The following is a 13,613-nucleotide window of genomic DNA, read 5'->3' as shown; positions in this document are numbered from 1 at the left end:
AATGAAAAAAAAAATTAAATCCCAATGAATTTAGGCCTATCAACTTGTCCCACTTATAAAAAGTAGTTTAATCCCAATGAGTAAAGGTCTGCCAACTTGCTGGCTTATAAAAAGGAGTTTAATTCTGATGAATAAAGGCCTGCCAACTCGCCCCATTTAAGAAAAGGAGTTTAATCTACACAATCACCTAACTGTTATGCTACAATAACAATAAACGAAAAAAACACTTAAGAATAATTTTTATTTTTTCAATCGATTTGAAAAAAAACAACAGTTCTTGATGTAGCAATACAAAGCAAGCTTACTTATTTGCATAATAAAAGTAAAGAAACCAGTTAATTTTATCATAATGCCATATATTATCATATCAATTTAAGGATTCCAATTTAACAGCAATATTTGTTTTATTAGCAATTGAAGGATTGGTAACTTTTGTCTATTAATAGAAAATAATTAAACACTAACGAGCAATCAGTGGCAGACTTCACTAAAACCATCGGACCTGTCAGTCCTGACCACCAATATATCACCAGGTCTGCCTTTCTTTACGATTGAGCCGGTCTCATTGTCCGACAGAGAAAAAGGGTCATTGTGGTGCGTTCCATCACATTGCCGATTGGTTGTCTGATAAATCATTGGACACTTGTTTCCTGTTTTACCTTGCGTTAATGTACCTTTAGAACCAGTTAAAGTAATTTCAATGGCGAAGTTGCAGGTTACTTTCGTCTTAGGTTCACGAAAGTGAAAATGGCTGCAATACATTGAAGGACATGAACATTCATAAGGCGAATAACTACATGTATCGTGTGTTAATGATTCCTAACCGACCACATAGTAACGTGGATTTCTTCAAAAACCTTTTGGCAACAAATTTTTTTTGCAAACGCTAACTTATTTAGTCGAAATTCGTTGACAGACCATTTGACCAAAACCGTATTCATTTTGTTCAAATGTTGATAAAAAATAGTTCTTCTGAAGTCAAATGGATATTGTTATGAATAAAAACACCATTGAACAATGAAGTGTAGTCCTATTTATCATTTCAATATGTATGTTATTTATGAAACATAAAATGGTTTAAGGGTAATTTAAGATACAATGACAATAGAGTAAACAAATTTTATACTAAAACCATAGAGAACAAAGACGTAGAAAGGATTGAGGTAAAATACAATATTTGATAGCGTCAGGATTTCTCAGTGCCAGAATGCTGAAGGGAAAATAAAACATAATTCATGATATTCAGCTGTAATCATGGTAATTCTTAATAATCTAATCATCAGCAAAGTTTAAGATAGGCTTCCAAATATATAACAGATAAACAGAAGTTTCAATTTTGATAAAGTCAGAGGGAGATAATTTTTGATACATGTGCATTATATATAAACTAACCCCAAATAAGCTACAGTAGCATCCAACGAATTGGTAGCACCTAATGCATATTCACAGAATCTTTTAAGTAAATATTTGAATGTGATGAAAAAGTGGGTCAGTCTCATGAAGCCATTCTCTAATTAGAAGGGGTCAAGTTACATTTGCATTTTACATGTTACTTGTCCCATCATCATGACTTCATCTTAATTTAATGCAAAATGACTCAGGTCCCACCTTAAACAGTTTTGTCAATTGGCACAACATAGACGTATAATAACTGACATATTTTCATCCAGAAATTTGTCCAGCAACAAAGACAACTAGCCCAACATGTAATTACTGACAAATTACCAGTGTTGTGATCATTTTCCACATATTTACTGTAAGTTTACAAAAAAAAAATATACTGTTTATTTTATTTTGTTTTCAGTTAAAAGACTAAGTGAACAACTCAAGAAATATAGAAATGTAACTGCTGAAAGTGTTGGTGATGAGGTAAGGATTACTGCTAATTTGTATATAAATCTTTGTCTTCATATTTGAGGCAAAAGATGAGTGAGTCATATTAAATTTAAATAAAAAAAATTAAAAATTAAAAACCTGAAATTATAAACTGACATTAAGCTTTTAGACAAATTACTTGAGAATAAATTTAACAAGCTACGAAAGATCTGGTATCTCTATGAAAAAAAAAAGATATTTGATATGATTGTCAAACAAATATTCACTAGGGACCATAGGACGAGGATGTAAACAACTATAAGTCACAATATGGCCTTCAACAATGAGCAAAAATGCATAATCTATAGTAAGCGATACTTGATCTCAACATGACCAAATGTGAAAAAAATCAATAGCGAGAACCAAAGCCCTGATTTATGCTAAAAATTAAAAAAAAAACAAATATGGTAGACATCTACCAACAACAGCCACTGAATTATCACAACCAGATTCCCTAAAAACCAAAAATACTGAAATAGTGACAAGATGTCTGTTGACTTATAATGTCCTTTGGAATTATTTGTTGAATTTGTAATTACAGCAAGGAGGTTTGGATGAAGATGTACCTGTGGCACCTTGGCTTACTGACAAAAGGTACTGATAAAATTAAAGAATCAATGAATACATTATAGTGGTATTATAGGAATGTTGCAAGTTCAATTTGGTGTTCTTAAAACCTTTAAACAAACACTTATCAATAGGCATATGTCTCTAGCTACCATAACTTAAGTTTTTTTTTAAATGTATAAGTATGCATTAAACTGTATCCAACAAAAAAAAAAAATTATTGATCAGTATTTTAATATGTTGATACATTTGTTGTGAAGGTAATTGTAAAGTGTGATTTTTTTTAAAGGAATCTGTGTCAAAGATATCAGAGTCTTGAATGGTAATCATGTATTTGTATACAATTTGAAAGTTTTAGAAAATGCTTATGAATTTAATATAATTTTGTTTTTAGTGTTTAGTCCCCATTGATAGCTGAAAATAATATATTTATATTTTCCAGTGTTTTGTCACCATTGATAGCTGAATATGACCAACAGTTCCAAGCTCTGCTGGAAGAGAAAGAAATCCTGAGAGTAAGTTAATAAATCCATGCAGGAATTCTCTTGTCAAGTATTCAACTTTTTTTCAAACGTTGAGAGCCAATACTGTGGATTCATTATTATTTGTTGGGTACCAGTATAAGATGAACAACCAATCTAAATGTTCAATCAAAGTAATGATTTCTCATAGGATAATATGCAAAAATTGGCAAAACTACGAAATCAAGTGAATATATTATTTTTCTTCAATCCACGAATATTGGTACCCATGAAAAATAAATGAATCCACATTAAATGACATACTAGTGATCTACCTCAACCTTTTCCAAAATCCACAGCATCAATTTCTCCATTGGAAACTCAGAGAAACTCGTACAAGCTTTTATCTCAAGAACTTATTTTATCTACTGTGGATTCATTAATTTTGGTGGGTACCACTTTTCATGGATTGAGGAAAACTTGCCTTTTTGTGGATATTTGATTTCTTGGTTTAACTTAAGTCTGCATATATTCATATGGAAATGTTTTAATTGCTTGAACTTTTAAATTCATGGTTTCCCTTGTATCCACCAAATCAATGAAAATTGGTATCCAACGAATAATAATGAATCCACAGTATTTATGGTAAACCTTTTGTTTTACTTAGGTTTAACCTACTTGATATTTAATCATTACATTTCTATCATATGGCAAATCAGTTCCTAAACTTTTTGATGATCATGCTCTTCATTTTACACTTGGCCAGTTTATTTTTATACGACCGCAAAAAAAATTTGTGGTCGTATATTGGTATGACGTTGGCGTCGTCGTTGTTGTCCGGTGTCGTCGTTCGAAGACACATTGGTTTTCGCACTCTAACTTTAGTTTAAGTGAATGGATCTTTTTGAAATTTGACCATAAGGTTAAATACCACCAAAGGAAGGTTGGGATTGATTTTGGGGGTTATGGTACCAACAGTTAAGGAATTAGGGGCCAAAAAGGGGCCAAAAATAAGCATTTTCTAGTTTCCAGACAATAACTGTGGAACGGTGTATGGATCTCTCTGAAATTATACTACAAGTTTCCATACCACAAAGGGATGGTTAGGATTTGCTTTAAGGGGTTATGGCTCAAACTGTTTAGGAATTAGGGGCAAAAAAGGGGGAAAAACAAGGTTGTCCTGGTTAATGGACAAATACTTTAGTACAAAACATAATTTAAAGCAGTGTAAGGGAGATAAATCAAATACATCATTGAAATTATCTCCCTTACACTGCTTTTAAATTATGTATAAAGTAATGGTTAATGAACAATCAAGATAATTTAAAACAGTGTAAGGGAGGTAATCCAAATACAACGTTTTGGTTACTTCCCTTACACTGCTTTTAAATTATGTTTAAAGAAATGCATATTTATAAAGGAAGACCAGTAAAAATATCTGCAAATGTTGCAAGTTTTTTTTTTACAAAAAAATCCATATGAAAGATTTGACACTATATTTTTAATTCTATTATAAAATAGATTAAGTTAGCACTATGGTAAATTTAAATGGGTAATTATGGTTGCCAACTCCATTGGAAATTTAAATTGAGATAATGACCATATCTTGAGGGAAAGAATTTTTTGGGGGAAAAAAAGGGGGGGGGGGGGTTAAAAAGAAATTGTGGGGGGTCATTTTTTTCTCATTTCAGATTTCAGAAATTAAAAAGAATTATTCTTCAAATATTATTTTTTTTTCAAATTTCAAATATTGAAAAAATTCAAGAAGTAATCTTTAATTGCACAGTATGGTGCATTAGATTTGTAAAATCTTTGATCACATTTATTTATTTCTTATGCAGAATCTAACAGTGTATTTAGATTTTTAATTTTGGGTCCAGTTTTCAAATTGGTCTACATTAATGTCCAAAGGGTCCAAAATTAAACTTTGTTTGATTTTAGCAAAAATTGAATATATGAGGTTCTTTGATATGCTGAATCTAAACATGTATTTAGATTTTTGATTTTTGGCCCAGTTTTCAAGTTGGTCCAAATTGGGGTCCAAAATTAAACGTTGTTTGATTTAAAAAAAAATTGAATATATGGGTTTCTTTGATATGCTGAATCTAAACATGTATTTAGATTTTTTATTTGTGGACCCCGTTATTAAATTGGTTCATATTGAGGTCAAAAGGGTCCAAAATTAAACTTTGTTTGATTTCATCTAAAATTGAATTATTGGGTTTCTTTGATATTCCAAATCTAACCGTGTATTAAGATTTTTAATTTTGGGTCCTGTTTTTTAAATTGGTCTACATTAAGGTCCAAAGGGTCCAAAATGAAACTTAGTTTGATTTTAACAAAAAATGAATTCTTGAGGTTCTTTGATATGCTGAATCTAAACATGTGTTTAGATTTTTGATTATGGGCCCAGTTTTCAAGTTGGTCCAAGATAGGGTCCATTATTTAAACTTTGTTTGATTTCAACAAAAATTGAATATATGGGGTTCTTTGATATGCTGAATCTAAACATGTATTTAGATTTTTGATTATGGGCTCAGTTTTCAAGTTGGTCCAAATTGGGGTCCAAAATTAAACTTTGTTTGATTTCAACAAAAAATGAATATATGAGGTTCTTTGATATGCTGAATCTAACCATGTATTTAGATTTTTTATTTGTGGGCCCCGCTATCAAATTGGTTCATATTGAGGTCAAAAGGGTCCAAAATTAAACTTTGTTTGATTTCATCAAAAATTGAATTATTGGAGTTCTTTGATATGCCAAATCTAACCGTGTTTTTAGATTTTTAATTTGGGTCCCGTTTTTTAAATTGGTCTTCATTGAGGTCCAAAGGGTCCAAAATTAAACTTAGTATTTAGATTTTTTATTTGTGGGCCCCGCTATCAAATTGGTTCATATTGAGGTCAAAAGGGTCCAAAATTGAACTTTTGTTTGATTTCATCAAAAATTGAATTATTGGGGTTCTTTGATATGCCAAATCTAACCGTGTTTTTAGATTTTTGATTTGGGTCCCGTTTTTTAAATTGGTCTTCATTGAGGTCCAAAGGGTCCAAAATTAAACTTAGTTTGATTTTAACAAAAAATGAATTCTTGGGGTTCTTTGATATGCTGAATCTTAACATGTGTTTAGATTTTTGATTATGGGCCCAGTTTTCAAGTTGGTCCAAGTTGGGGTCCAAAATTAAACTTTTTTTGATTTCAACAAAAATTGAATATATGGGGTTCTTTGATATGCTGAATCTAACCATGAATTTAGATTTTTTATTTGTGGGCCCCGCTATCAAATTGGTTCATATTGAGGTCAAAAGGGTCCAAAATTAAACTTTGTTTGATTTCATCAAAAATTGAATTATTGGGGTTCTTTGATATATTCCAAATCTAACGGTGTATTTAGATTTTTAATTTTAAGTCCTGTTTTTTAAATTGGTCTACATTAAGGTCCAAAGGGTCCAAAATTAAACTTAGTTTGATTTTAGCAAAAATTGAATTCTTGGGGTTCTTTGATATGCTGAATGTAAACATGTGTTTAGATTTTTTTTTATGGGCCCAGTTTTCAAGTTTGTCCAAGTTGGGGTCCAAAATTAAACTTTGTTTGATTTTAACAAAAATTGAATATATGGGGTTCTTTGATATGCTGAATCTAACCATGTATTTTGATTTTGGACATTGGACCATAATAGGTAAATTTAAAAAATTCAAGTTCTTAGACCACATTCTTTCTGTGTCAGAAACCTATGCTGTGTCAAATATTTAATAACAATCCAAATTCAGAGCTGTATCAAGCTTGAATGTTGTGTCCATACTTGCCCCAACTGTTCAGGGTTCGACCTCTGCGGTCGTATCAAGCTGCGCCCCAGCGAAGCATTTTATTAAGTTTAGGAAGTATCTTTTTCACATTGTTTTAAGGTATGTAATTCATGTCTGACAAACTCATTATCATTAGTAAATACTGTAAATGTTGAAATAGTCATTAAGGGGTTATTTTTCGCTTCTTGTGCAATCAGGTAAAAAAAAACGTGCTTTAATATTCCTTGTGCAATACTTTGTACAAATTAACAAAATTGTTGCAAAAAATTCCAATTTGCAAATTTCACCGTAATGCGAAAAAGTAAATAAATAAAAAATATCCACTGTTACAGTACTTGTTGCAGTTTTGCCTTTTTTAAACATGTTTTTGAAATTAAAATAATATATTTTACAGGGTGAATTAGACAAACTCCGTCCAGAATTGCGAAGATTGATGGATGAAAACAAAAAACTGGTAGGGGATATGAAAGAAAGATTAGAGAACCAGATAGATGTTGATGATGATGAAGGAGGTTTCCAACCTGTTACAGACGAGGAACAAGTCATGAGTAATCTTAACATGCAGGTGGAAACAGCTTTACAGGTAGAATATATTTCTAATTATAATGGTAATATTTAAAGATATGTTATATCATTGATATTGATTTCCTCAATTTTTTTATTTCATGAAATTTTGTTGAAAAAAAATCTCAAAAGGGAGCACGGTACCACTAGACCACCAAGGCTGTGTGAAGAATTTTATAACAGTTAAATTGCCTGTCATATTTAAATATCTCAAACACCTAGAAATTGATTGAAAGATGGATAATTGCAGTCATGCTAGTGCAGTACTGCTTAAGTTTTAGTTTTGCAAAAACAACCTAGATTTTTGGACAGGTTATTTGATATATCATTCAGAAGCTTTTGGTTGATTTCAGGATTTTTTTTTACAGATTAAAGGAGTTAATGAGATTTTCTTTCAATGGTTTTACCTTGAATCATAGTCACAGTGAATTTCTTCTTTAAAAATGCAGATGTTATTATCGGTAATTTCATTCCATAGACAGCAGCTAAACAAAACTATAGCATGAAAATCAAAAACTATTGAACACAAAACTGCCTAATTTTTTTTTTTTTTTAGTATTACAAAATTGGTAAATCATATAATTTATTTCAGGAAAAAGATGCTGCTATGGAGAGATGGAGAGAAGCTGAAATGGAAATAGACAGGTTACAGAAAGAATTACAGGTTAAATTTTTCTTGAGTTCATGAATATCATGTATACTATTTAACACCATATATTGAAAAGCTACTCAATATTTTTTCTTTTATTTATTAAAGTGTTATGTAATTATTTTCATTTTTTTATTACTTATTTTTTGGCAGTCTTAATGTCATATCACTTTGATAGATGCGTTTCTATATTTTAGCATCTCATTTATACACAAAGTTTTAGCAATTTTCTGTTAATTCAGCATTATTTACTTGGATACAAATAATTTTATTGTACAATGAAATATAAGAGATCACTTTATTTTCTGCATTTTATGAAACTACAGAATTAAATGCTATAATAATTTTTTGTATATCTAAAAAAACCTTGAAAGTTAGGAATCATAAGTATTTTAGTAACATTGATTTGTATTTGTATGTGTTTAAAAAAAGGTAACCACCAATTAGATTGCAACACAATCACAAATAATGACCAAAAGCAAACATCTAGAGAACTGTACATTTTCTTACAAATGACAAAAAGTCAACACTATTTTAACTAGTTCTAAATCCTACTTTTCAACAAGAAATTTTTAATTTATTCAACCGAGTTTGAAAGTGGCAATCAAACAGGAAGAGACAGAAAGTTCTTTATTTAGAAAACCACCTTAAATATTTTTCTATTAATTTATTTTAGAATGAAAAGGATAGTCATCAGTGGAGAGTTGTGGAAGATCAAGCTACTAGAGTATGTATAGAAATTTACTTGTCTGTTTTATTGTGTTTAATGTGATGTTCTGTGCGGTCATACAGTTTAATGTTCGTCACTTTTATAAAAGTACTTCAAAGCATTAAGAGAAAAAATACTGACCTTCAGTGAGTAACTAAAAATTTCACACTGAAGTAGATCAAGTACACCTGACTGTACTGTGAACCAACTTATTTTCTTGAGTAGAAAAATAACGTGAATATGATTAGATGTGTAATGTGAAACTTAAATCTGCTATATTGATAAATCAACAAAAAACAAAATGTCAAAAGTAATTTGCCTTGAAATTGGTTGTTATAGGCTAATTATGGAAAAAAGTATTAGCAAAAATAAGATGGTTTACAGTATTTGCAAACTAATAGAATGGGCCTGGGTGACTATAAAAAAACTACGAAAACAAAATGAGTTATTTTAAGTCAGAGTTTGTGGCAATGTATTCAGAGTTAAAGTCATTCTAAAATTGATAAAAATAAAACCAGCCAAAATATAATGTAAAGAAAGTTAAATCTAATAATACCTAAGGAAACAATCAATGATGTTTTATGTCTTAAATATAAATAATATTTCCAGTGTCAGTTTCACTCCTTGACATCAAGTCAATATAAATATATAAATAACTATATACAGAGATGTAACCCATGATATTTATCTTCCCATAGATGCAGTCAGAGTATCAAGAGTCAGTAGCAGTATTAAACAGAGAAATTGAAGAGCTCCAATTAGACAGCAGGTAAGGTTTGATAGAATATTTTAACTGTACATTAATATGATTATTTATTTTAAACTTTTAAACAAATGTTCCAACAAGGCCTTATAGCAACATGGTACCATTGGAGATTTTACCTACATGTCTGGAGACTTGCTTTTTAAAGGAAGAATTTTGATTAGAAAAATATTAGGAGACCCCTGTATATCAAGTAAGGCATGTTAATGTGATTTTAAGCAGAAAATTATTACCCGGTAATGTATTTTACATATTCATTTTTTTCAGGGAAGCCAAACATGAACTGGAAAAAGCCATTTCTGAATTAAAAGAATTAAAAAAAGAAAATAAAGATTTTGAGCAGAAGTTACAATGGAAGGTATAGTTTTCATTGAATTTATTTACTATCATAACAGTAGCTAAACTGATGAACGATAACTATAGAAAATTACCTCTTCTTATGATATAGTCGAAAAAATCAATAGTAAAACAATGCTGGTGACGATTCTGATCAAAAGTTATTTCTAAAAAACAATCGTACATTTTAAAGAAACTATTTGTTAAACTGTGTTATTAGAAATATATATGCAAAGACACAATGTTTGATGTTCATTATTTACAGAGGTAATTGCTTTAGAAGCTTGTGAAACTGAAATTTAAAAAATGTTAATCTTTGCTGCATATTGATAAATGAAATTAGAAAAAATCATGTACAAACAAAATCTAAAGATCTTTCAGGTCAAAAAATTTCGGAGTGTTCCACATATTCCTTAGCATGTAACAATTTCCCAAAATATACATACTTGTCACATTTTAAGTTTTCGAGTACACCGTTCTGCTGTTATGTGAACTTTCAATATAGAAATATTGCCTTTTTGTGAATATAAGGATTCAAAAGTCATGTTTGTGCAGGTTAAAAAAATAAAGATAACTATTTTTATAAAGTAGGTTATCTGTTAAAAGATTTTTAATATTTTTTTTTAAAAATTAAGAAAAGGTCGTCTTGATTTCTGTACATGTATTTGTGGTTTTCTCAATCTATTCATATTTAATGTTTACATCGGGATAAGGTCCTAATTTGAATTTGCTTAGAAACTTAATTTCAAAAGTGTTAATCTTTGCTGCATATCAATTGATTCCATTGGAATTTTCACCCTGAACTTCCCTTATCTAGCTGCATACAAGTATGGGTAATTGGCATGTTCCAGAGAGGTATACAGCCAGTAGAAAAAGATATTGAAGTTGGTACTCCAGGAATTTATTCGCATAGCAACATTTTAAACCAGTTTTTCACAAAGCTCCTGTAGGATGCTGTACTCATCGTTTGCTATTTTAGGAGGGAAATGATAACATTATATGGACATTTTGTTTTTATATCAATATAATTTTATTGTTACTATTTACCAGAACGTATTCTTGTGAATTTATAACTAATAGCGTCCTTGCTAAAATGAGACAAACATTGAAAAGATCAAGATTTCTGTGTTTACAGGGGAGGTAATATTTTGTCACCAGATTTCCCACTGATAATCGGCGTCATCAACATTTAGGTTCAATCTGTGGTTAAAGTTTTTTTGGACATCATTAACCTCGTCAAACCTACATGGAATTTTATGAAATTTGGACAGAAGCTTGTTTATGACCAAAATGCACAATTTTTAAAATATTTATTTTCATTTTTCCATATTTTACTTATAAGTGGATTTTTTTTTTACAGTTAACAATCAGATTTAGTCTGAGGTTAAAGTTTTTTTAGACATCAATAATTTTGTCAAACCTCCATGAAATTTTATGAAATTTGGACAAAGGTTTGTTTATGAACAAAAGACAGTATCCAGAGCAAAATTTCAAAAAATATTTATTTTCATTTTTCCGTATTTTATTGATAAATGGACTTAAGTTTTTTTACAGTTAACATGTAGATACAGTCTGGGGTTAAAGTTTGTTACACATCAATTACTTTGTAAAACCTTCATAGAGTTTTATGAAACTTTGGCTTTTAAAAGCTTTTTAAAAGTGAAGAGATTATGTCTGAAGCAAACCTTTGAAAAAATATTTTTTTAATTTTTAGTATTTTTCTTATGGAATGACATTATTTTTTACAGTTAACATTTGCAGACAGTCTGGGATTAAATTTTTTTGACATGATAAATTTGTAAACCGTCATGGATTGTTATGAAACTTCGACAGAAAATTTCTTCAAGACCAAGAAATAGCATCTAAAGAAAAATTTGAAATTTTTTTTCAATTCTGTATTTTACTGATAAATGGACTCACTTTTTAAGTCAACATTACACTTTTACACTATCAGTAGCAATCACAGACAAGACACAGGGTTCCGTGGAACCCCTTACAAATATTTAGTAAAGATTTCCCTTTTGTCTGTGTTACTTGGCTAAAAAAATGTTCTCCAGGAATCATGGCCTCAGATTCATAGAAAAACAGTGTCAAGTTTTTTATGTGAAAATTTGTAGAGCTTGGTTTTCTGATTGCTTTGTGAATCTAGCTTGTGGTTGAACACAATACAAGTATAAACCAAGGGCCCGGAAACGGTCATATTTGCAAGTCATGTCCTCAACTGAAAGCTATTTGTCATAAACAGCAGATTGGGATTTAGGACAAATTAATTTTTTGACAGAACAATTTCGGTCATTTCATTAAGATCAGGTTTCTTTATCGCCATTTTGCACTTGTTTTTGTTTTGTAATCTCTTTCCTGTAATAAAACTGCCACTCCAGTATAGTATGATAATAAGAGACGTTAGCGATGTCTGAGAAATTTACTATTTTGAGTCATTAGAGGTATCACTCTAATAGATTGAAATTCTACTTTGGACCAAATTTGGGGGACATTTGTGACATTTTCACCCCCTTTTTGTAATATTTTGTATCAAATGAATGCAGATTGTTGCCATGGTTATACCAAAAAGAGATTATATTTCACCATTTTAATTATTGGAAATCAAATCTATGGAAGATGCTGTTTCCATACATATGCACATACATAACACATACGTTAAGTCTTATTTGTTGGAAAGCAAGGGAAAGAGGGTGGTTAAAAATTATGAATGTCAATTTTTAATTTTTTTTCCTAACTGTGTATTGCTACCTTATGGCATTTGAGAAAGCACAGAATTGCTTATTTTAAAACAAAAAATCATACCACAAATCTATTGATGTTTAGATTATGTATCCAATTCTGAGGGAGAAAAATGTTTTAGGATAACAATCTGTGTTAATTTTGTTGTTTATTGGCCTTAGCAACCAATATAGACATTTTGACACAAAGACTTGGTTTCGGTCATAAATTCATACTCTATTGGCTACCCCTTGTAACAGAGAGAATGCCCTTTATGTAACAACCTCAACATGGAACGCTTTATATTTTTTCATATGAATAAATCACATTTTTATTTTTAGCAAGGTATATTGTTACATTTTGGCATGAATTAAGTCTAAGGTTGTCCCCGCGCTTAGAAATTGATTGAGTAATTGCCAAATTTTAACCAAGGCTTTGGTATGCTATACACAACAAAATTGAAATTCTAGAGCTTAAAATTAGGTTTAACTTGTACAAATTGTCTACTTTAAAGGTTACTTTAAGTTTTTAAACATGAAAAGACAGCAACAAGAGGAATAGTTTAAGAAATTTTACCAAAAAATGAGATTTTTCAGTAACATGGCATGTTTCTTCAAAACACTTTTTTGTTACATTTCAATAATATCTGCTAACCTTCATAATATATTTATTTCTGAAAGATTTAAAAAAACTAGTAAACCAATTTACTCGTTTTAGCTAGCAGAACACAGAAAACCATTAAAAGTGGAAATTGAAAAAAAAATGTTTAACCTTAATGAAGCAATATGCAGTAAGAAGTTTGGTTTCACATTTTGGCCATGGTGAATTTTTTATTTGTTAGAAAGCAAGGGAAAGAGGTTGGTTAAAAATTATGAGTGTCAACTTTAAATTATTTTCCAAACTGTGTATTGCTACCATATAAAGATAGTTAACAAACACTGAAGTACATAGAATGAGGTTCATGTGGGGTTACAGAAAGGTTAACAGGAAGTGACGTCACAGTTATTGGTATGACAACGTTAAAAAGAAAGTGAAAGTAAAAGTTAGTAATAGATTGGTTAGTATCATTTCCAGAATGGACAACACCTCACTGGACAATTCGTACCATTTCAACAATACTAGTCTGTATGGACAACATATATTGTATAAAATATTCATCT

At 30.1% G+C, this 13,613-nt stretch overlaps 1 protein-coding gene across 1 annotated transcript in view; it reads left to right on the top strand.

The window, feature by feature from the left end:
• LOC127716082 (sodium channel and clathrin linker 1-like) overlaps positions 1 to 13,613 on the top strand; it is a 28,031-nt gene that overhangs the window by 460 nt on the left and 13,958 nt on the right. The window contains exons 2-9 of the mRNA XM_052222165.1: positions 1,805 to 1,869; positions 2,417 to 2,469; positions 2,885 to 2,957; positions 7,106 to 7,294; positions 7,868 to 7,939; positions 8,601 to 8,651; positions 9,332 to 9,402; positions 9,664 to 9,754. Coding sequence (XP_052078125.1) covers positions 1,805 to 1,869; positions 2,417 to 2,469; positions 2,885 to 2,957; positions 7,106 to 7,294; positions 7,868 to 7,939; positions 8,601 to 8,651; positions 9,332 to 9,402; positions 9,664 to 9,754 — 665 coding nt within the window. The remainder of the gene's footprint in view (positions 1 to 1,804; positions 1,870 to 2,416; positions 2,470 to 2,884; positions 2,958 to 7,105; positions 7,295 to 7,867; positions 7,940 to 8,600; positions 8,652 to 9,331; positions 9,403 to 9,663; positions 9,755 to 13,613) is intronic.

The sequence above is a fragment of the Mytilus californianus genome, unplaced genomic scaffold (assembly GCF_021869535.1).
Source record: "Mytilus californianus isolate M0D057914Y unplaced genomic scaffold, xbMytCali1.0.p SCAF_9, whole genome shotgun sequence".
In the NCBI taxonomy this organism is placed as follows: Eukaryota; Metazoa; Mollusca; class Bivalvia; order Mytilida; family Mytilidae; genus Mytilus; species Mytilus californianus.
This window is presented reverse-complemented; position numbering and strand designations above follow the sequence as displayed.